This window comes from Pezoporus occidentalis, unplaced genomic scaffold, assembly GCF_034315485.1.
Source record: "Pezoporus occidentalis ecotype Australia unplaced genomic scaffold, CSIRO_AGI_Poc_V1 ctg4, whole genome shotgun sequence".
In the NCBI taxonomy this organism is placed as follows: domain Eukaryota; kingdom Metazoa; phylum Chordata; class Aves; order Psittaciformes; family Psittacidae; genus Pezoporus; species Pezoporus occidentalis.
Window position 1 is genome coordinate 6,750,977 of NW_026915724.1, and position 23,042 is coordinate 6,774,018.

A 23,042-nucleotide genomic window follows, 5' to 3' on the forward strand; every position below is an offset into this window, starting at 1 on the left:
GCAGTATATATCAATGCAGCTCACAATCTAATGTAATAACTCAGTGTGAAAGATATGTTTTATGGGCCTAGAACATCCTGGAATATGTATTCCATAGATATACTTTATTTAATGACAGAGAAAAGATGATTTGCAATAGGTTGCTGTTGCAGAAACCATTTTTAACTGGCTGGTAAACCATTTTTAACTGGCCTTTCTATGTGGTTGTAGAAATTAATATAAGACAAATACTATTTGAAAGAATGCACCCTATATGTTGGTGTCAGCTTACCTTTCTGTATCTAACACATTTGGTTCAAGGAAAGCAGTCATATTCTAGGCATGTGCAAGTTTACACAATATTTAGTGGGATTTGTATGCTGACTCTAGTATTGAACCTAGGACTAAGACTAGTTTCTGTTTTAAAAGTGCTGCTGCCTGGTTTAACTGCATTAACATTTTCTTCAGAGAACTTTACAATCGTGTTTCTAATTTTGGTGCTTGAATCATGGTGCTTGAAAGGTCTTCAGGTATCTAACTCCAAGTTAATTTCCATAGAAAAATAAACTGCAGTCAGGCACCTAAGCACCTTTCCCCTGACTAGTCCTTTTAATTTGCAACCATCTTTGCATTAAAAACACCAAAGCACCCTCTTCTACTACAGTTTAAGCCATTTTGATCTGAAATCGTAAATGTCAATGTGTAAAAATACCTGATGGGATCTAGAAGAGAACCTGAAGCCAGACTCTTAGTGATACCCAGTATTAGAGTGTATCCGCTATACATACACTGGTATGTGGCACATTCCCTGTGTTCGCTGCAACTTTGGAATCCTAAATGAGTATATTTGAATTCAAACCTTTCTGGTTTTCCTCCTTTCTCAGGTAAAAATTCTCAATAACCGGTTTGGAAGATGCTTCAGTGTGGAGGGTGTGGTTGAGTTAAAGTTTAACACAAGTAGACAATTGTATCACATATGATACAGTCACTGTGCCAGGCCCTGAGCTGGCTAATTCTGAAGTAATAAATAGATAAGTCAATGCCCACAGATTTTCCTAGTGTAGTTTTCAAGGCTAGGTGACCTTGCTTAGGAGAGCAAAATGAAAACAGAAAGAGAAATGAATTCTCAGTCTCATATCTGACACCTTAAATGCCATTTGAGTGTGCTCCATTTAAAGTGTCAATCAAACCCCCCATGGTTGTTTTACTGTTCAGCAAGAATATTTGGAAGTCTGGAAAATCAACACTACCCAGCTGTTCCTCCAGCAGGTCAGCCATATATTTCAAATGACAGCACTGCATAGGTATGTACATCAGTATCTAAGACAGCAGATGGCTTTATGTGTGTGGCCATTTGAATGCAACTATCTCAAATTCACTCAGAAAACATGTAAGAAGACTGGATGCATGCCTTCTAGTTGCACTGATTTCAGAAGGCTCCTGTCAAAGTACAGCTGGAGAAAATCAGCTCACAGGAATTTATGTCTGTTGGGTATCAGTTTTGTTTCCCATAAAAAATCAAATACTGAAATTGTGTGCTGAGCTAACAGTAACTGCCAGCGTACCATGCCATGCTTGCCTTAAGACATTTTCCTGTTCTCTGATTCCTCATTCTATGCTTTTCATCACAACAATGCTGATGTGCTGCAGCCCACAGGAGCAAGAACGTATTACATTGTGCTAGGATTCCTTTGGAGGGTTTTGTGGAGGAAAGAGGAGGGTGGCATGTTTTTTACCCATGTGCAGGAGGCTTCAAGCTGTCAGAGTGACACACTGCAGCCAATCAATCAGACCACATTGTGTGACTCTATTCATCCACTTCTCACCCCCCATCTGCTCATTTCCCTCTAGTTCCTTTCCCATTACACCAGCAACTCAGGGCTGTTCATCTCCAAATTGTTCATTCCATTTATGGAACATAATAAGCATTTCTTTAGATCACACCTGTAAATGTTTGTATTGACAAGGTCTGACTGGCATTTCTTTCTCATCTTCCTCACTCCCCATCAGCCTAAAGAAGTGGGTACAGCACCCCAGGGTGTGCTCTGCAACACACTTCAAGACTATGCCTTCATCAGGTGGCAAAACCAAGGATTTCCCCCCAGTATTACAGAAACAATGCATATGTGCATGTGTGTAGTAGTTGTGCTAAAGGTACTCTTTTACTATTGAAAGCACTAGAAAATGAAATGCATGGGCAAGGCATCTTGAAAGACATGTATGCTCCCGCGAGTGGTGCAGGCAGATGTAGGCAAGCTCTGCTCAGCAGTGCACAGCTCCAACCCAGAAGCCATGATGTGTGGCTCTCTGCCCAGGTTAATAAGCCCTGCTGAAATCTCTTGCTAATGCAGCTCTGCAGCTTCTGCACTTGCACTGCCTCACAGCTCGGTATCAAGGCAGCGTGGCATTGTGCAGCAGAGACCTGCCTGGAGGGGCAGCTTTGATATTCAAACCGCAGCACTTCAAGGAGATGAAGCAGCGTCTGTGTCTAGGGGCACAGCTGAGCTGGTGAAGTGATCCACCAACGTGGTGAGTCAGAGTGTGAAAACTCTGGCTTAACTTTATGCCAGCCCAGTGCTTAGCCCACAGGACAATGGTGACAAGCTGCTGCACTTCCCGAATGGGAGCTGGTTTTGTGGGCACCATGGCAGTAGTGACAATCTTTGTGCTAATGGTTAGCACATCCTAGGGAGAGGTCTCTGTCTGCCTTGGCACATCACAGCCAGGGGTGACCATGGTCCAGATCTCTCTTTAACTCTGTGTGTGGTGAAGTCTTTGTGAGTGCATCTGTGCTGCTAAAGATGTGACTGCTGCACAGTGAAGCTCAGCATGAGACCCCTCATCCTCTCTGGGCCCTTCAGCTCTCTACACGCCCTTCCTTTCCCAACAGCTGGCCCCAGCTGCTTCTCCTGACCACAAACCCTGGGCATACCTCACTGCAGGGTGTGCACCAAATAGTGGTAAGGATGACACTGCACCACATTTGCCTCTAACCATGGCCAGCCAGCTCTGCACCCTGTCCTCTGAGGCCCAGAGGAGAGCAAGAGCAGGCACTATGCAGGCCAAATGCAGCCAGGCTACTCTGCCAGAGGCTAATCCTGATCAATACAGACAGGAGTTGTCAGTCTGTGCCACCGACCTTGGAACTAGGGTGCACACCCTGGTTTTCTTCATCAGTGTGGTTGTACCTGATTATCTCTCACTCCTAAATGCTCTGAAATTCCGTGTCAAGATATTGACTTGGTCACATCCCAAGAACAGAAGAGTGGAAATACATGGGTGGGAGCTTCTTTTTTCTGCTGTAGTCTGACTCATCCACATGCTTTTTTTCACATAGAAGGAATAGGAGCACCTGCTTCAGACAGAAGTTCCTGGAAGACCCTTAATCCCCCAGGGTGCACTATGTAAGCCTAGTTATGGGGCCAAATAGAGACAACACTGCAGCAGCAGTCAGCACCAATTTACAGCAGATTCAGTGAGAGCTGCTAAAAGCTGTGCACAATATGACACCCAAACAAAAGAAATTCAGGCCAACTAATGAAGAGAATTTTCTTCTCCCACGTTATCAGTATTACTCACACACATGAACTTCTCATCACCATTCCTGCTTTTCCTGATCATTCCAGTTTCCTTGCTCACCAAGCACTCTTTCTAGCCTAACATCTTCCAGTCTCTCTGCTCAGACACTCCAGATGTTTACACCTGCCTCATCTTTTTTCTGCCTTTTTTGCTCCCATTCCAGTGACTCCAGTTCCCAGTACCTCAACCAGATTTGTCACTGAATCACAGTCTCCTCACTTCTGCAATAAAAGGGAAGAAGAAACCCCAAGAGCAAACGATGTCAGTATTCTTACCCTCCTACGCTACATCAGAAATTTCCTGTCCTTAACAAGAACAGCAGTGCATCACGAAAGCAACCCTGCAGATCTACAATTTAGACTGGAAAGCAAGCACCAACACAGTTGAAAGAGCCAAAATGGCTGGGTATGTGGGGGTGTTGTGACCCCTAGAGTGCGCCCTAGCCCCAGGAGCACTCCTTGTTCTTTCTTGGAGGGCTCTTTCCTCCCTCAGTGCTCAGGGTATTCAGTGCCAAGCTGGTAAGTGGCTATTTATTTTGCTTTCTTCTAGCAGTTCAGCGTGTGGCTCTGTGACACATTTGCTGCCTATTATTCCAAGCCTCAATCTGAAGATAGCCTTTGTTAATTCCCTCCTGAGCTTTTCCGTGGAGTTCATCAACACAGTACTTGTGTGCCTCTTAAATGCAAATTCATCTACTGCCATAGCACGACTGTGAGCATTTTTTTTCATTTCCATTTCACATGCGGAGAGCTGAAGCACAGTTAGATTAGGATCGAAGTATTCCTCTAATGTGGGGTGCCCGTTTCCCAGCGCCAAGAGGGTCTCATTTTGCAGAGTGCTCAGCATTATGTGGCAGCTTGTGTGTTCAAAGCACATGTCCCCTTGATTTGTGTTGCAGGTGAGCGCTGAGTATTTCTGGAAATTAGACCCCAGAGTCTCTAGCTTGGCAAGCTGAAAATAAGCAGCGTTCAATCTCACCATCTGTGTGAAGGTTGGTTTAAGTGACTTGCCAGGCCAATGCAGGGGCTCAGGGAGAGGAGGAGAGCAGGATCTGCCTCTCCAGGCCTGCACTCAACAGGCTTAACCAAAGCTCCATTCCTGGCCTTCATCAGCCCTCCCCCTGCCATCCTTGTTTGCTGGTCCATCAAGGGCGCTTTCTAGCCCATCTGCTTCCATTCCTTTATGCCTGCCTTATCTTTCAGTCTGCCTTGTGGCTCCCATCCCAGTGACCCAAATTCCCGGTATCCCAGCTGGGTTCCGTACTAAATCCTCTCCAATTCTCCTGTCAATGGTGAAGAAATGCAGCCCCCAGAGCATGGGCTGTCAGTCTGTCAAATCCTAGCTCCTTGTCTTGCTACAGCCTGGGCTAGTGCAGGGAAGGTTGTGATCACAAGTAGAAGTTGTAATTTCAAACACCCTCTGTACCCTATGACCTAGGCTGGAGATGCATTGAGCCATCAGCCCAAGCTGAACAAGTTTATTTATGCTGGGAGGCCGAGCTAGAACATGAGGCAGTCCTTGAGGTCATTAAATGCTGAAATTAAATATGCTCCTACAGAGCATGTGTGAATTGCCTTTTCAAAGGCTTGTAACTCAGCCAGATGTAGGTGGGTTTTTCACAGGACAGCAAAAGACATAAGCATTGTAAAACCATTTGTTTTATTAAGTGTCATGTCTCTAATCTAAACTACAAAACTTTTGGCAAATTTATAGCCATCTGAAGACATAATTTACAATGCAATATTTTAGGCAGCCTGAGCAGCACTGGTTCCACCATTCCCACCTCCAGCCTGTGTTTGTGCACCCATGCACTGGTAACTGTGTGCTGTGAGCAGATGAAACCTGTGCTGTTAATTCCCTCAGAGAGCAACTGATTTCCTGCCTTGTCCCAGGTGACACCAGCACCAAGCTGCCTATCTTTCCTGTAACTGGGTCAGCTGTGGCTTTGCAACTGATCTCCTATTCGGCTTCTCTGCCTTCTGGCTCCTGAGGATATTCTGCATCGTCTCCCCTGCAGCCTCCCTGGGACCTGCTAACATGCCAGATCCACTGGCTCCCTTCCATTTCTCTCTGATGTATTAGCAGAACTCCAATCAAAAGGTATAAAACCATTCAACAGCTAATGATCTATATTACTAGATAATGCATATATTACGTGATATGCATGTCCCCAGGACACCTGCTTTACTATTAAGACGTGTCTCATTCATAATCTGTGTATGGGGGAAGCATTTCTACAGAAGCATTCAGGAATTCTGTTTTTCAAAATAAGTCATAATAAAATAATGAATATAAGCCTTACACCATAGGTCTCATATACTACAGTGAGATATTTTAACTGAAAGCTTATAAGGAGTATTTCCCTTTTCCCCCAATACATGTGGAAATGCACCCCAGCTGCAAGCAGAGCAATGCAGATGCCATCCACAGGCAGTGAGAAGTTTTCACACATTTTCATACTGATTTTTATTTGCTGGTATTTTACTACTTCTGCAGTAAATTGGTGCTGACTGTGAACCAGCATAAAACATGACCCATAAAAGCAGAAACATATGGTGAAGAAACATTAAGGTCACACCAAGGATAACAACTAGAAAGTTCTGCCTTGCACAGCCCAGCCGGGAATATGAGGAACCAGTCTGAATAAATAAAACCCTTGCATAAGTCACCCCAATGAATGGCCTCTTTTGGATCTAAAGCTGTTCCAGTCAGCATCAGTGTGTATCAGTTGGGAGCAGGATCCCATTTCTGAGAACCAACAATTAGTTTCAGCAGGCAAGTTCATTTGAAGATCAATCCTTTTGAAAGTACACACATCAGGAGGCAATAATGGCAAACCCTAACCTGTACTTTAAAATCCTCACTCTAATCTAGGGCATAAAATTCCACATGCTCTGGCTCAACAACATGAGGCAACGCATTCCAACAGTTTTTTTCACTGCATTTTCAAAATGCCTAAATACAGGGGCTTTTGATGAACCACTAGGCAAGTCATTGCATCTTTAGGTGCTCAAGTCCTTTAAGGTGGGAGGAAATGGCCTCAAGTTGTGCTAGGAAAGGTTTAGACTGGATATTAGGAAAGATTTTTTTCACCATAAAGGTTGTCAAGCATTGGAACAGGCTGCCTAGGGAAGTGGTTGTGCCACCATCCATGGAGATATTTGAAAGACGTGTAGATGTATAGCTTAGGGACGTGGTTTATTGATGGACTTGGTTAATGGTTGGACTCGATGATCTTAAAGGTCTTTTCCAACCTAAATGATTCATGATTCTGTAAGTTTCTACTTCACAGCAGGAAAAGGTGTCTCAATGCATAAATTGTACATTTTCACAATTAGCTTCTTGGCTCTAAGTTTTGCTCTAAGTTTTACTCTACGTCTGAATTTCCTGAGTCTCTAATGAGCCCAGACTGGTGCCAACAATTCTCTTCAATTCATATTATCCTAATGGTAATTTTGAACCCTAAATTTGATTAAAGTTACTCTTATTTAGACTTTGATTAAATAAATTTTATTAAACAGCACAGGTTGTTTGGCCAGAACATATGTGTAACTGTTGGGTAAAATCTCTTTTCTCTGCAGGGAAATTTTAAATTGTACCAGGTTTTCTGATCTGTTTGCACCAGCAGCAGCTTAAAAGCAAGCACTCTTTTGATACCTGTGAGGGCAGAGAAGGAACATTCAGCTCCCAGGCTGTGCTTGGTGATTGCACAGGGAAAAAGCGAAGGCAGAGAACAGTCTTTGTCACTTGAACTGCAAGTTCAGATATCAAAAAGTGACCCAGATGCAGCTGCAGAAGGGCAGATATTCTAAGGGAAAGCAAGTCACAGGGAGCTAATGTGCTACTGCAGGTTACTTGCTGCTGCTGGACCCAAGTGTAGGAGTAGGGTGATACTAGGGAAAAAGGAAACTCTTCAAAAAACTGAGCTTCTTCATATCTTCTCTGTTCACTAAATCCATCCCTCCTATCAGGGATGCTCGCTCACTGAGGTTAGGTACCCAAATAGCTACAGTCATGCTTCTCCCACTGTGGCTGGCCAAAAGATTAAGCCCTATTGCACAGTGATATGTTGAGAGCAGTCTCTGACTCTTTAACTGCTATGCTCAGCCATCCACCATAGCTATTCATTACACTGCACATCCAGATAAAACCTCCAGCTGTTCCAAAAAAAAAACAGCTTGTCAACAAAAGCCAGTGTGAGTGCCTCAGGCAAATGTTTTGCTTTTATGTCAGCTCCCTCTTGACTAAAGCAACCCAAGGTCCTTTTCTGACCATCAGGACTCGCTGAAGGTTTGGCCACAGCTGAAAGGGAAGTGATATTCTTCCCTGTGCTCTGAATTTTCACACCATCTACATTGCTCTGAAATCCCACAGCTCCTAAGTGACAGGCTCCCTGCATGGAAGCAGACCATTCAGAAGACAGGGCCCAAGACGAGAAAGTGATGGCTGCATTGCTGCTGCCACGAATATCAAATGGATGTGGCCAATCTCTTGGATTGAACCAACTTTACTATTACCGTGTTAATGCTGGTTTGCATGTTTATTACCCGGCCCATTTCAAACTTCACTGAGCTGAATCTTAATAAACAGATACATTCTGAATGGATTTTTGTTATCACTTTTATGTTGTTTTTTTCCCCTGGCCATTAAGACTCATTATGTGGAGTCATCAGCTGGTTTGCTTTGTTTCCCATCTGTTCATACAGTACTTGGGTTCTGGGATTTTTCCCAGGGTGTGTGATAATACTGTAGATGGGAGTACAATTTCCACTGTTTTGATTTTGCCTCAGTGGAGCTTCATGTGGCCACTGGTGGAAAAATGCCCGTTGCAATGGTTTTGATTACAGATTTTCCATATTACAGAAACTTGTCAAATCTCAAGATTTTCAGGATCATGTTGCTAACTAGAGTCAGTTCTATTTTTTTTCTAAGAGAATTTTCAATCTGTTCCCTATCTACAATGCCTCCATTTTTTGAAGTAAACAAGGACTCTTTTTTGAGAACAAATCTTGTGCTATTTCAAGTCACAGGGAAAAAACACCCCTGCCTGTAGTTGGGGAGAAGATAATGTTTTGATTCCATTGCTGTTAAGGGAAGCAGAAATTGGAATCTAATGAGAATTTGAGGGGCAAAGTCTCCTGTGGCCTCCTGTGATCAGTGGTAGCCACCTCATATCAGACCTTTCACTCATGTATCCGTTAGGTTGTCAAATAACTGTTCTCTCTCCCCAGTTTTTATTCCTTCCTGTATTTGTAGAAAATGATCATATCCATTTCAGCCTTTGCTCTGTGAGACTGAATAAACCACTGTGTTCTATAGCTTCTTGCTGGAAAAATATGCTCTCTGCTCGTCTCAGCCTCCTCAAAACTCTCAGGTGAACCTGTTTCAGTTTATATGCATCTGCCCTGAAGACAGGAGCCAAAGCACTGCTGTCAGTCCTGAAGCCAAAATATGGGCACGTACTGGTTCCAGCTTGACTCCCTCCCACTGCTGCTGGGTGCTGCATTTTCTCCTGGTTTGTATTTGGAGACTTATTTTAACTTTCAGGTGATGACTTCAGTTTGGTCTCAGGTGCATCTTTAAAACGCCCTCTTTCTCCCTTCTGCATTCGTTTTCAAATGTAGATAAAGTGGCCACGAAAGTAGTCCTTTTCCTGGCATTTTAATTCGAGATCTATAATACCTGTCTTGATTTCTCAGCATCTCCACTAGTAAAATCATTAGACACTGTTTTTGTGCACATGGTGAACTTGTCTCTGAGTGTAGGATGGCAGTACTGCATTTAACAAGGGCATTTCTCTGTGGTCATAGTGCAAGACTAAGCTATTTTAGCAGTACTGAGCTCCAAGATTAAGAAAGCTTTAACACAGCACTGGTCCAGTGGCAGTTCTAGCAAGGACATACCTGTATGGCTGTACAGCAAGTGGATGCAGAGCCAGGAGGGGCAATCCCCAACCCTGCACCTTGTCACACAGCAGGATGGTGCCTCAAGTCAAGGAGAAGAACAACCACTGCCCCCCCCAGCCTCTGAGGTAAATTCACCTCTCATAAGCACTACCTGCCTCTGCAGCTAATTACTGGGCAGGTAAACCTGCAGTGATACCTGGGAAGTCAGAGAGAGGAAGACCCACAATTGTTCAGCAAGCCTTTTCATCCTTAAATTACAGAAACCCAAGAAGGCTTAGTCTTCATATATGTACCCCTTTCAGAGGAACATAAATGCCAAAGAAAAGGTCAAACACCTTTTTTTTTGTTAAACCAAACATTTCAACATAGAAGCACAAAATTACCACATTTGCTCAAGCATGTAAAGATTTTTACGTCTGTGAGTGGAGGAGGAGAGATTTTTAATGAAACTGCAAAATCGCGTTAATAAGGGAAAAAATCATAGGGCATTTGTGAGGGAATTATACTTGAGATGAAAACTAGTGCTAGGAAATCACCTGTGCCTAGTGTAAACCTTCCTGGAGTATCCAGGAATCTCAGCCATGGCCTGAGACTCTTGTTGTTGTGATGTCTAAAGAGGCAAGGGGGGAGATATATATAGACAGGTAATGCTGTTAGAAATCTGTAGACCTTTCAATAGGCCTTAGAGATAACTCTGGTCTAATAAATCTAATAAAGCACACAATTAGGCTTCTTAAGCATAGGCTTTTACCTCATTAGGCCAAACTGTAATTTCAGGGGAAGAAGAATCAAAGCAAATACTCACAGGAGAAAATCTGTTGAACCAGTGAACTTTTCACCTCTAAGAGCTAGTAATGACCATAGGGTACAAGATCAGATGGTTCACTTAACTGCCGAGTAACGAAATTAGGCTAAAAGTTAGACCTAGTCTGCCCAGAGGCAACATGACAAATTAGATTCATCCTCTCGCCATATTTGTATTAATGCACTTTTGTATTAGTGAGCGGATTATAAAAGAAAGCTTTGCCTCAAGGCAGGGTTTTCTGGCACTGAACTCAATTTCAAGCTGAGGTTCTCTCCTGAGGATACGATAAGATCGTCCCTTCTTTACAGCCAAGGATCTGATCCTCAGCAAGGATTCACTTGTGGGTACCTGTGTTAAGAACAGCTTAGAGCTTTAGAAACTGTAGATTTCTTTCTATAAAACTATATAAATTGATTTTGATACACGTTTTAGTAACAATGGAATATTTAATTTGCATCTTTCTAAAATCATTCAGTGTGTTCCTCTGCTAATGTTTAAAGAATTAAAAACAAACTTGGTTTAAAATCAGCTCTCTGGGGTCGGCTCTGTAAATTCAGCCTGGCTTCCCGTCTTGCCTGGCAGTCAGTAGTGAGAACTGCTATGTAGATCACCACCTCTCTTTGTGCCATGGCTGCAACCCTGCAAAGGGCCATAGCCCTGCAGTTGCATGGCCCTGCTAGTCCTGTGAGCGTTTCCAGCACAAGGCTTCACTCTGCAGCTCCAGCAGCGTGGCACCCCTCTGACCTGAGAAGGAACTGTGAATCAAGAGTGCATTTCTTTTTCCTCTGAAGATGAAAGACTTTTAAAATTAATTGCGTGGCATTATGGCTTGCCTGTGTTGTCAGCTTTGATTTTGCTGTGTCAAAATGATGGCCGCTCCCTGTCACACAGAGTGACGCTGTGTCTCTGAGCACCACACTCATCAAGTGGCAGCAGTGAGTGAAAGCATCACTGCGATCTGCATGGAAAGCAGTTTTGCAGAATGGGGCACAGAGGGTGAGGTGAGTACAGATGTTACACTCCTGCAGAGAAGGCAACGCAGCCATCACTCATTGCAGGTGGTGCACATGGTGCTCTGCCATACCACCCACAAGCCTGTGCCAAGTACACAACCCTCCTCCCTCCATCCCTGCAAGCAATGCAAATTACTGGGGGTGATACTCTCGAGAAGCTTAATTTGAAGCATTCAGAGCTGAATGCAAAACCACTAGATGTAAACCCAGAGATCTTAAGAGAACAGCTCTGGCGCTTTAGCAGGGCTGGGCTGAGAAAGCATGAACAGAAGCTGAGGGAGGAGACTAACCCATTTTCCCTTTAGAGGGCAGTGGTGTTCATCGCATAAAAGCTACATTTCCGATGAGGTAAAACCCTTGTCGTTAACTGGGGTCAGCAGCAGCAAGCAATAGGGACCAGCACTGAAGTGGTGCTGCCTGCCACACTATACTGTACCGAAGAGCATCTCACTCTGATATACTTTCTGTAATTCTCTGTGGAGGGGCTCATTAATTTCCCCTCATTGTCATGCACAGTAATCAGAAATAATTATGGTTCCACAGAGAGGTTTCCCTTCTCCCACCACACCATGAATGCAGTCCAGGGTGAAGTGCTCCTTAGCGTCAACACTTGCCAAATCACAGCCTCTCTCTGAATCAGATGAGCCCTTCCTGCTAGACTCATGCTAGATTTGCTCAGAAAGCCAATGTAGGAGGCGATTTCAAAGGCAGTACTGACCTTTTCATGGGTTTGGGCGAGGCCTCCCGCTCCAGGTTGGAGGACGCATGCTTCACATGCATGGCGTTGTAGGAGGTGTGAGTATACTCATTTTCATCACTGTAGTCAGGACCGAGTAACGTTCGAGCCCATGTTCCCATGTCGTATGGAGGAAGAGTGCCCCCAAATTCAGAGGGCAGGCATTCAGGGTGTATTAGCTGGTGAAGGCTGTTCAGGTTGTTACCATGAAGAAAGATCTTAGATAAAAGAAAATTCAAAGTCATCATTGATTCTTACTCCGTTAAGTACAGTAACGACAGTAATAATGAGGTGTGGAGCATCATTAGTTGACACTGGAGTTTCAGGTGGGAATTCCTGAAGTGCTCAGGGCTGGCTTGGGTGGGGAGCAGGGTGAAGATTAGCTTTGGGGCGTGCAGCTGGGGAATTAGGCTGGCATTATAAACACTTCTGAAAACCCTGAGCTACTTGCTTTTGGCACATGACACTGACGCTTTCTTAAGTACCAGATCAGGGAAAGTGAAAGTCAGTAATAATGACCATATTGGTACTGTAAGATAGAGGCTTGTACCAAGAACAGTGAAAAGAAAAGGGATATAGTGCAGCTTACTGAAAGAAGATGTGAAGAGCAGGCATTCAGTGTCCAGAGGGCAATCCAGCCCTGCTCCCCAGGACTGACATTTCCCAGGGGTGTACCAGGCTGTGTTGCCACTTTGCACTGCTTCAGCAACATTTACCTCTCTGATCCATCTTTTCTTTTGGACTGATACTACCCTTGTCCTGCCTGGTCAGACAGACCCCAGGGCAGGTTCCAGGCTTCCTGAGGGATGACCCAGTGCTTGGTTGATAGACTTCAGAGGTCAAATGGCTAAGATGACTGCATGGGTTTCAGTGGGGAAGCCCTACCTCTTCTGCAGTGTGAGCAAACAGCCTTCAGGTGTCTTTTCACCATGTGAAAACGGACAACTTGCTGAAGGAATGAAATAAGAAATTTTACCCTCACAAAAAGAGCTGAGCTGAAGGTTGCCTCGCTGCAAGTGACCTCAGCCAGGCCTGATAATTCCTCCACATTGCCTATTCTCTCTATCCCTGAGCATGTCCCATTAAAATGTATCTACACTTTGTTAGTGATAACAGCTTTCTGTTCTCTAGCTGAGTTATTGATTCAATCCAGACCACTGCAAACTCCAAGTTTTAATAACAGCAGCAATTCTCTGAGGCCATATGAAAAATGCAGAGAGAAAAAGAGCAAAGAAAAGATAGGCAGCTACAAGGCTACTTTGCCACTGCAGCTTCCTACCCCCCATCCCTGTCTAATTACCCTTTTCCTTGTCTTGTCTTTGAGGAACGGCTTGATTAACGTGTACAGGGCATGGATGTACCAGGGCTGGTTGACAAAATGGACTCCTCCAAAACGGGCAGGAAAGCTGTCCTACAGGAAGAAAGAAAGAAAAGGAAGGCAGTTAGTAGATGCAGTGCTTTAGTCCAGCAGTCAATAGGATGGGAGTCAGAGGAAGAAGCCTGCCTCTTTCCATCTGCAAACAAGAACTGGGCTTACTGGGAGAGGGCAGGAGGGAAATGGAAAAAGAAAGATGCCTAGAAATGTTTGTATCAGTCTCCTCTGTTAGCAGAGGCAGTCTCTTCTCCCCTTCACACACTAACACATCAGTTGCTGATGATTTAAAGTAGGTTTTCCTGCCACTTCGCCTGATCATCTTTTAACTCCATCAAGGGCATCTGACTTGGCTGGGATGGGAAGAGAGAGGGGGTTGATGAGCCCCACTTCCTTGAAGGGAAGCTTTCTAATTTCTCATTGTGCAGCGTAAGGCAAGCCCTGGTTCCCACGCACATAGCTGCACACAGCTCACCTTTTCACCCCTCAGCCTCCCTGCCTCCCCCCTGCTAAAATCATCATTACAATGGCTGACCTTTCGGGGTGAGCAAGCAGCATATTATGGAGAGGAGGATGGGTGGGAAATGCTGACAAGTGAAGGTGTGGGGAGAGCACACCATGACAGCACCATGGAAACTGCCGTTGCCCAGCTCTCGCTGCCGGGCTGTGCACAAACACCCTCGGCATTAGCATGCAGGTAGTGTCCCGCGGGGAGGTGTTTGCAATAAGTGTCTTACTCAACTCAGCCAGCCTGGCACACTTTAATAAAAGAGGAGGTTGCTGGCGTGTCTTCAAAGGTTATTGTATACTGTGATGGGTATTTTGTACCTACACTCTCATCTAACAAATGTCAGGCAGGCAGGGAAGAGCCCACGATTCTTTCACATTGCATAAATGGGGGACGACCACTGCTCCTGTGTGCAAATCTGCTTCCAGTGAGAGGAGAGGTACCTGTCTCTCCCTCGTGAAGGGAGATCCTGAGGAGGCCGTCCTCATCCTGTGTGTGCTTCTAAACCCCATGGCTCAGCATGGAAAGACAGGGCATAATCAGGTCTCGTCCTTCAGGACCTTGGCTGTGGGACTCAGGCAGGTTCATTCCCCCCACAGTTAGCATAGGGCATCCTGGGGCTTTCTCTTACCTTCCTCTGGAGCATCAGAGATTGAACACAGCTGGTGAGGATGTGGATTTGTAAGACGATACGGAGAATCCCCCTATACACTTTCTTGGTATAGATCCTGCTCTGCTTCAAGGTCATTTTTTCCCCCAGATTTCACACCTATGTAGGTGTCCCACCACCTCCTGCCACCCTGCACAGTTTAGCAGGACTTACCATGCTCTTTGGCACTGGCCATGGATTGCCCTGGCAGTCATCTTAAACCATACTTCGGTAATGCTTGTGAGTGGCCACAGACATTAAGTGATACTTTTTTCTTCTGCTATACAGTAGTATAAGACACACCTCAGATACATCAGCTGACCTGAAATCATTACAAATCTTAATACTGGATGCTCTGTGCAAGATAGTGGGTAGCCGAGCCAGCAGGTAGGGTGCCGAACAGTGTAACAAGCGATCGCAGTTTAAATCTCAATAAACAATGAACTTAGCTTTTTGAAGGTGGTATGTGCTCTGTTGAGGTGTTCACTCACAATAAAGATGACTGTATTTCCATTGCTGCTGCAATATTCATTAGAGTTTAGGGACGCAACTCTGAGTGACACAAACTGCTGCAGTGCTGCAGGTTGCAGTGACTTCAGCTGGGCTGTGCTGAGAAACAGCTGGAGGAAGTCAGAGACTACCTAGAAAAAAACACTGACCAACAGAAATGTGAAGCCCAAAGTGATTTTCTACCCTCTGATAACCTAGAATTGGGGTTTAGAGCAGACTAGAGCCAAAAATGCCCAAGTTCATGGGGCAAAATTCACATCTTTCCTCCTACATGGGAATGAAAATTTGAAGATCTGAAGCTTTTCACAGAAAATTCCAAGAGAAAAAAATAATTAAGAACTATTGGAATGTTCCATATTTGCCTTTTTTTAAATTTTCAATTCTATATTTGTCAAGCTGGCTGCCATCCCACAAGCTGCATCGCTAAGGGAGAAGTTCTGGACTCCATTTTGGGGCTGAGCTGCCACAGCTGTCCCAAGCTGTACCATAGCAACTTAGGTCAGTGAGGAAGACAAGTCTGAGTCTGAAGCAAAGGAGAGTAAAGAAGTGAGAGACGGGAAGCAGGGGAAAAACTTTAAGACAAAGAGATTTATAAAGAAAAATTGTTTTGCATTCTCACTGGAATGCACAGATGATACTAATCACAGTCTTCAGTTAGAAGTGTCAGTCAAACTTCATTTCCAAGGGGGAATGTGGGGATTGTCTTTAGAACATGTAGACCAGCCTAATGATAGCACATTACCCAGAAAGGTCCGAATGCTAAGAATTATAGGAAGCAGCCAGAGGTTTAAACTGTCATACAGCCTCTGCAAAAGGTCAACTAAGGAACAGGATGTACTTTCCTATATAGAAAATTAATTTTATGTCCACCCAACATAGATTGTTTAGTCCATAAACTAGATTCCGTCTGGTACATCAGTAGATTAATTGTTACATGGAAGTCCCTCATATAAACATTCTATTTAAAGGCAATTACTTTCTTTTCATTCTGAAGGTACCCCCGAAAGCGCACAAATACCCTTGAAAGGGAACATGATGGCCAGGGGAAAAAAAAACAACCACCAAATAACAGGTTTTTTTTTGTGTGTGCAGCTTTCTGCTGATTTTTGTTCCCTGCCCTATTAGGCACAATAAACTCAATTTGACCTTCATCCCTCAGTCCACCTGCATCTGTAAGGCTGTCAATTAGAACAAGGACAAAGACAATTTTTCCTCTTTTTTTTTTTTTTTTTTTTAAACCAAAGAAATTTGATCTGGGAATCATCCAGACACTGTTTGGAACTGCAACATACCAATTTTGCACAAGTCCCTAATTAGAGCAGAGCTGTCTTGGAAAGAAAAGCTCCCGTCTGGAGGTCTGCCTTGTGCAGTTCCAGGAAGATGTATGAGACATTTCCCACTCCCCACTTAGTGTCTTTGCTGCTTTCCCTGGGGCAAGGTGAAAGTAGCTGAAATTGATTTTCTGCTGGAGAGCTTTTGCTTTTAGGAATTCTCTTTTGATTTTTCATGTCTTGTGATTCCTTGGGAAGGTGTATTTTATAATGAGGTGCATTTTTTGGAGCCTACTGTGAAAAGGACCCTGGGATCATGGAGCCTTCCCTTAACCTGATTCCTTGTTAAAAATACCCAATCCTGAGGATATATTTACATTTTATTCCAATGGCATATATAAAATATAGCACGAAGGAATTGCTTTAATTATTTGTGGGCACTACTGTCATTTTCTCTGAAAAACAGGCTGGGCATACTAGCATGGTAATGGTCGGGCTTGATGATCTTAAAGGTCTTTTTCCACCTAGTTGATTCTATGATTTGATGTTGCTCAGAGGTGAAATGGCAGCCTGAAGAAATACATCCAACCCAGTGCTAATCTAGCCAACTTCTACTCAGCAGTAGAAGAGAAGAAACAGTGAAAGGACTCCAAATACCTTCTTGGGCAGCTAGATCATGCCAGTATCAGATCAGTTCTTCTTCGCTGGGACCTAAAGTGAACTAAACCAAGGACTATATCTAACTATGCTGCACTGGCACCTTCCCAAAGCAGTGTAGGCTAACATAGATATTGAAAATTGTCCAAACACAGAGTTTTAGTTGTTCCTGTTGATTTAATGTAACTTGTGCCATAGATGGGACTATTCTTTTGCCTGATTTTTTTTTTGACTTTATATATTTGTTTCTTTACTGTTTTCAGTTATTCCCTTCCTATGCTCAAAGAAATCAACACTTGAGTGCCACAGTGGAGCTGTCACAGGCATCCCTAAATCCAGTACAAGCCTCAATACATATTTTATTTCAGATTGGAGAACCCTCAAGCTTGCAGATCCAAGCAAAATGTTACAGAGATCATAGTTTCCCTTCTCTGCTCAGACATCCTGCGCAAGGGAATTTCTGAACTGAGTCTGGGACTGAAGCCTCCCAATACATAATGTCCTGTTAAACAGCTCAGGAGCAATAGCTTAGGAGGTGAATGAGAGACACCCATTTTTCATTATTTCTTCCTGTTCTTGCCTTCATAACATCTATTTCTTTTGTCATGAGTAAACATCAGAAACCTTTTACAGTGGTGTTGTTCTGAACTGCCTGAAAAGTAAAAATCAAGATGATCTTCCAACATCTCCTCACACTGAGATGTGTGAGAAAAGCAAAGCTACCTGCGGAATACCAAAATTAGGAATAAATCCAACCTGATGATCATGGTCAGTCGTCTTTCTGAACTGCATAAATTTGCCTCATAGGCCAATGACCTAGGAGCAAAAACTAAATTATAGCATATTTCTAGGTTTTGTGCCACAGATTTAAAAATCCTGTCACAAATCAAAAGAGCAAACACACATCTTGCCAATCAAATGCATTTTCAGCTCAACCCTACTTGCCAGTTTACTGCAAATCAAAGCATAGTTCCCTTTGAGAAAAAATAATTTCCCTTAGATTCAGGAAGACTTCATTCAGAAACAAAACTAATGAAAATGAAAGGTCATTTAAACTGAGGATAAAAACAGCATCTTTGTGCCTGTGCACTTACATAATCAGCCCTGTGGTGGCTTAAAGCTCCCACAGATTGTATTAATAGTTCAGGAAGATTTTATTAATAGTTCAGTGATAGTTTTTCCACAGGGAGTTTACGTGAGTGTGTAATTTTAATGGATTGGCACCATAAATGAAGAGTGGCAGTAACTGAAAGTTGTTTTCCCCAGATTTTACAACTTTGTCAGATTTTAGATAGGTTGTGCCTATCAAAAACACATTCCTGAGAATGGGAATACCAAATAATGCCCTTGATGTGGACAGAGCAGGCTGTCCTACAGTGTGTGATAGCAGAGAAGGTAAAGTGTCTCCCCTATCGCTACAGCTTCAGCTTCTAATTTTAATGCAGCTCCTAAGAGATGAATGCTTAGTTCTGGAAATCCCACAGGCAGGAGGAGGTGGGAGGCAGCAGGAGGCCTGGGAACCGTGGGGACTGTGGGACTGGGATGCTCCCACATCTCTCCGAGGAGTCCGTGGGGCTGCGGGAGTCAGGGCTGCTCCTGCTTACCTGCTCTGGTCCCTGCTCTGAGCACAGGCACGTTTCAAACCTCCATTCGGGCGAGTTGCTCATCTTTCTGTTCTCTTTCTGCTCCCCCGTGTTTTTGTAAAGATGGATATGCAAAATTAATGTTGCCGGTGGCAATAATTGCAAACTCGTTTGCTTCTACCTTGGCATGCCCTCAGAGTACACAGGGCTTGGAAATAACTGCAGAGTAGTGGAAAACCATTAAAAAAAAAAAGACATTAGTGCTAGCAATATGGCAGTCCTGACCTGCTCAAATACAACCTTAAAAATGATTTTTTGCAGTCGGGAAGAGTTCATTCATTTGGGTAAGCTGTGATTGTAACTGCTCACACCAAAATGCTCTCTTTTCTTTGAATCATACAGTAGCAAAGGATTGGAGCAAAATCATAGGAAAGTATGAGTGCTTGGTTTATTTTTGCACCACATACCCACATATGTAGATGAGTACACTCCGAAGTACTGCTGTCAGGGGAAGTGGAACTGTAAAATGAACACTGGGATGCATTCTCCTAGACATTTTTCATTATGTTTGTTATCTCTCCTGCTACATTTGATAACTTTTAAAATTCAGCCATTTACAGTGGGTTCCTCCCAGTCATTACTGCACATTATAAGGTCCTACAGAGAATCTGCTCATGGGTGTTGGCAGATGGCACCAATAAATCAGGTTATAGAACACAGATTTGCTCAGTAAACTTTGATTTGTCCTGATAGAATCATGCTGTCATATCATCTGGTCTAACAAAGTAATTTATAACCTTTGGGCAAAAGGGGGATTTCTTCACTACCATTTTACAAGAAACCCTTTGCCAAACCAGCTTGGAATAATGGAGGAACAGAAAATTTCCCATAAGGAGTGACTCTGTTGGATACACACCATACCGTGACGCTGCTTTTTTGTTTGGAATGTGCCCCTATTGATTTCAAAGTATTTCTCACACTTAAAATACAGACTGAGGTTCCCTCCAAAGGAAAAGGTTAATAAATTATATTGATGGAGAAACAGCAGGCTCATTCAGGGGCTTGCTTGAGGATGTATGCAGAGAAGAGAAAAACTCAAGATATGATTAAAAAGTAATAATAATAATAAGAGCACTGATACACTGATTTGGAAGTAACCCACACATGTGTGTGCCTGGGGTGCCACAGTTTGCTCTAGATTAGGTCAGATTAGGCAAGGACAGATCAGGCTTCTGCTGGAGCAGGAAGAGTGAGTCAAATGCTAAACTAAGGAGGGGCAGATTGAGTCACAAGGAACAAGGAGCACCATGGGAAGGAACATGAATTAGCTGAAGGCTAATTTTCACAGTTAGTTTAGGAACTTGCTATGATCTTTGCAGCCAGCTCTAGCAAAGTGGGCTAAATTGTCTCTAGTGTCCTGATTTTGGTGTAAACCATAGCTGAGTAACACATTTATATCCAGCTTCCTAAAGTGAGGGTGACTGCAAGCTAAGTCGCTTCTATTCCTGTATCTCACTGAACATGAATGTTTGAAATTAGTTGTGGGGGAAGAAAAAGAAGCAGGAAGATCACCAAAGCTGAAAGCAGTTTAGGATTTAATTAGAAATGCAAAATGTGATGGGCATAGTGCAAGCTTGGCTTGGAAGCTTGCTGGATGAGCACAGGTGCTGCTGCCTGAAGTGTGTGACCACAGGTCAGCTGTGGTGCTTCACTCTCCCTTGGCTGGCTGTGACCTACAAGCTTTGGTTGCTCATTCAAAATCATTGTGAGAAGAAAGTCTCCATGCAAATGTCAGGAATCCAGAAGTGACCTCTCTCTAATCCTTTCCCTACCACCAAAAGTTAAAGCAAGGCTGTTTGTCTCTGCTTGAGCCATTGGTGGGTTGTGTGGTGTGAGTTACTCTCAGTTTTGGAGGTGTGATAAAGAAGTAGCGTATTTTTGTAGTCAGATTTTAACGCAAAGTGATCACCAGCAGAGTGAACATGTCCAGAAATGGAAGTAAAATTAAGACAGCTTTAAGGAAAGACCACCCTGATTCCCTTGCACCTGAAAAAGAATCCACCCAGGCACGCTGGGGTTAAAAAGATTGGCACGGAAAACTTGACCCCCAAAATGTTGAATTTTTTAATATGCACTTTTTGACAAAGAGCAACTTAAAGATTTTTTTAAGTTTTTTTCAAAGCTAAACTCTAAACAAAATTAATTAGGGTTATTAACCACTGTAGCCAAAATCTGATATTCCTTAGCTGACCTGACTTAAACCTCTCCCTGGTTATTTCTATTTCCATAGACAGGCCTTGCACCCATCCTGATGAGTAATAGATCTGTTGGACACTGTGGTGGAAAGCACAGGGACTGAAGAATATCTCCTATCTCCTATCGGAGAGAGAAGAAAATCACACTGAGGCAAACCCACTAGGATTTAAAAGGCTATTGAAAGGAGACACTCAAGTGCATGCAAAATGCCAGTCCTGAAGAGGAAGAAGTACAGCACTTTATTTCCTGTTAGATACTGGGATTTTCAACAAAAAACCCTGTGCAAAGACTGCCTTTTTTGGTATGCACTGTTATGCATACATCATGTATATAAGACATTTATTCTATATTTTCTTCACATCACCACTTGCTGTATCTGTGTATCTGCTCTCTGCCAAAATAGCCCTGTGTCTGAGTGAAGGGGCAATAAAGGCCAAACTGCCATGGTGAGGACAAATGCCCACAGCATTAGTTAAAGTCAGCCAAAGAAAAGCAATTAAAAAAAGGTCTTGTGGCACTTGCCTTTCTTCTTGGGAGACTTATTGACTTTGCAGAAAAGCGTTTCATCTTGGCTATGAAAGTGCCAAGGTGTCACACAGAAACCATACAGTCTTATTACACTTGCGTTGTGATTGAAAGCTGATGATGGAGAAAAAGAGATTTTGTTATTTATAGTGCTAGGCAACCTATCTGGCGCTGAACACAAGTCTGCTGTAGCTTGGCTTGAACAAAGCATGCAATCATCTTAAAGCTTTTGTATGTGCATTCACATGCAGAGCAGCATGTAAAAGAGATTATAAACTGTTATTGTGATGAGGATGAGAAAAAATGATCAAGCAATTTTTTTATTGGCATTAGTTGACTGACTGAAATAAGCTATTTGGCAGAGATTATTCCTTTTCCTGTAAATTTCTCTTCATTTAGCAAGACGTTAAGAAAATCCTGTGTGTTGACTTTTCCATACATCTCCTTGAGGGTATCATAGGCTTCTCACACCCATTTTTGCAATGCTATCTGCTAAGCAGAAGCTATGTTCCCATCTTATTTCGCTAAGAATTCAAGTTTTTCCCCTAATCTGTTTGGGATTGAATCCTCATTTTAAAATGGAAGGATGCCCTTCACCTAGCTCTTGTAAAACACAAATGTGCTCTCTTATATGTCCCCATGGTAAAGATATTCACATTGTGTATGTGAAAGTGGGTGAGGAAACCCTGTGACCTACTTTGTTTTAAAGAGCCAAAATGCTGCTGACTGTGCAATGGTGGAAACCCAAGTCTGGGGGATTCAATACGAGGCAACTCAGGATGTATTAGATAAACACCTGACAGCAGCAACACCTTTGCTTTATGAGCAACCTCTTATTCTTCAAAAGAATAGAAGCCTGGGGAAAAAAAATACCTTTTATTAGTCACGTGATTCTGTCTCTGTCCTTGTTACAATCTCAGCAAGACTGCTTAACTTTCTTATCCCTCCATGCTGAAGGGAAAATTGTTTAATGTATTTGTCCCACATAGTCACAAGGCTGATTTGGCAGGAGCAAACCGAAATGTCAGGTCTACAATAGAATATAATCTCTTTGTGTCTGCCCTTTTGTGATCTCTTTCCCTATTTTCATTTTTTTTAGCAATGAAAGAGTACCTTGGTAATGATAAACCTGACCATAATGGAATGTCCTTGAAATAAGTTTTGAGAACAAATAAAATTATGAGTAATGCTAAAGATACATGTGGAAAGATATAAAGATACATTGTAGAAAATATATCTTTAGGAAAGCTGTTTTTACAGTGACAGAAGCATTTTAAGTTTCATGACATTTCTGATGCTCCATTTGCAATTTGTTATAATTTTGCCAAAGGTTTACAGTTTGGGCCCAAAAGTTTCAACAGGGAGCTAGACATATTTCCATGGCGACACTTCTGGGGGCTGCAGGGTGGCGGTAAGGACATGATTTGAGTGTTTCTGAATGGGTGTGGGAGCAAAAAGTATTGTTTTCTGCACTTCAAAATATTTCTATGATTACTGGAGGCTGGAGATTTAAAGCTTGGAGACGGTGGCACATGGACCCAACCTTTCACATAAAGTTTTCCTAGTGCACATGGTTTTACTGGCACAGTGTGAATTTGCAGCTCCATGTGCACGTATGCCAGAACTCATTCAGGGAAGTTTGGAGGTTGAGATGCTTCATAAAATGGATAGTCATAGTGATGCCCTCTTGCAT

The 23,042-nt window shown here is 43.1% G+C and overlaps 1 protein-coding gene across 1 annotated transcript in view; it reads right to left on the minus strand.

Annotated features, from left to right (window-relative positions):
* Nucleotides 1-23,042, minus strand: part of CLVS1 (clavesin 1) — a 100,982-nt gene that overhangs the window by 4,029 nt on the left and 73,911 nt on the right. The window contains exons 4-5 of the mRNA XM_062633310.1: nt 13,319-13,429; nt 12,001-12,236 (exon numbers count right to left, since the gene is read on the minus strand). Of these exons, the coding sequence (XP_062489294.1) occupies nt 12,001-12,236; nt 13,319-13,429 (347 nt within the window). The remainder of the gene's footprint in view (nt 1-12,000; nt 12,237-13,318; nt 13,430-23,042) is intronic.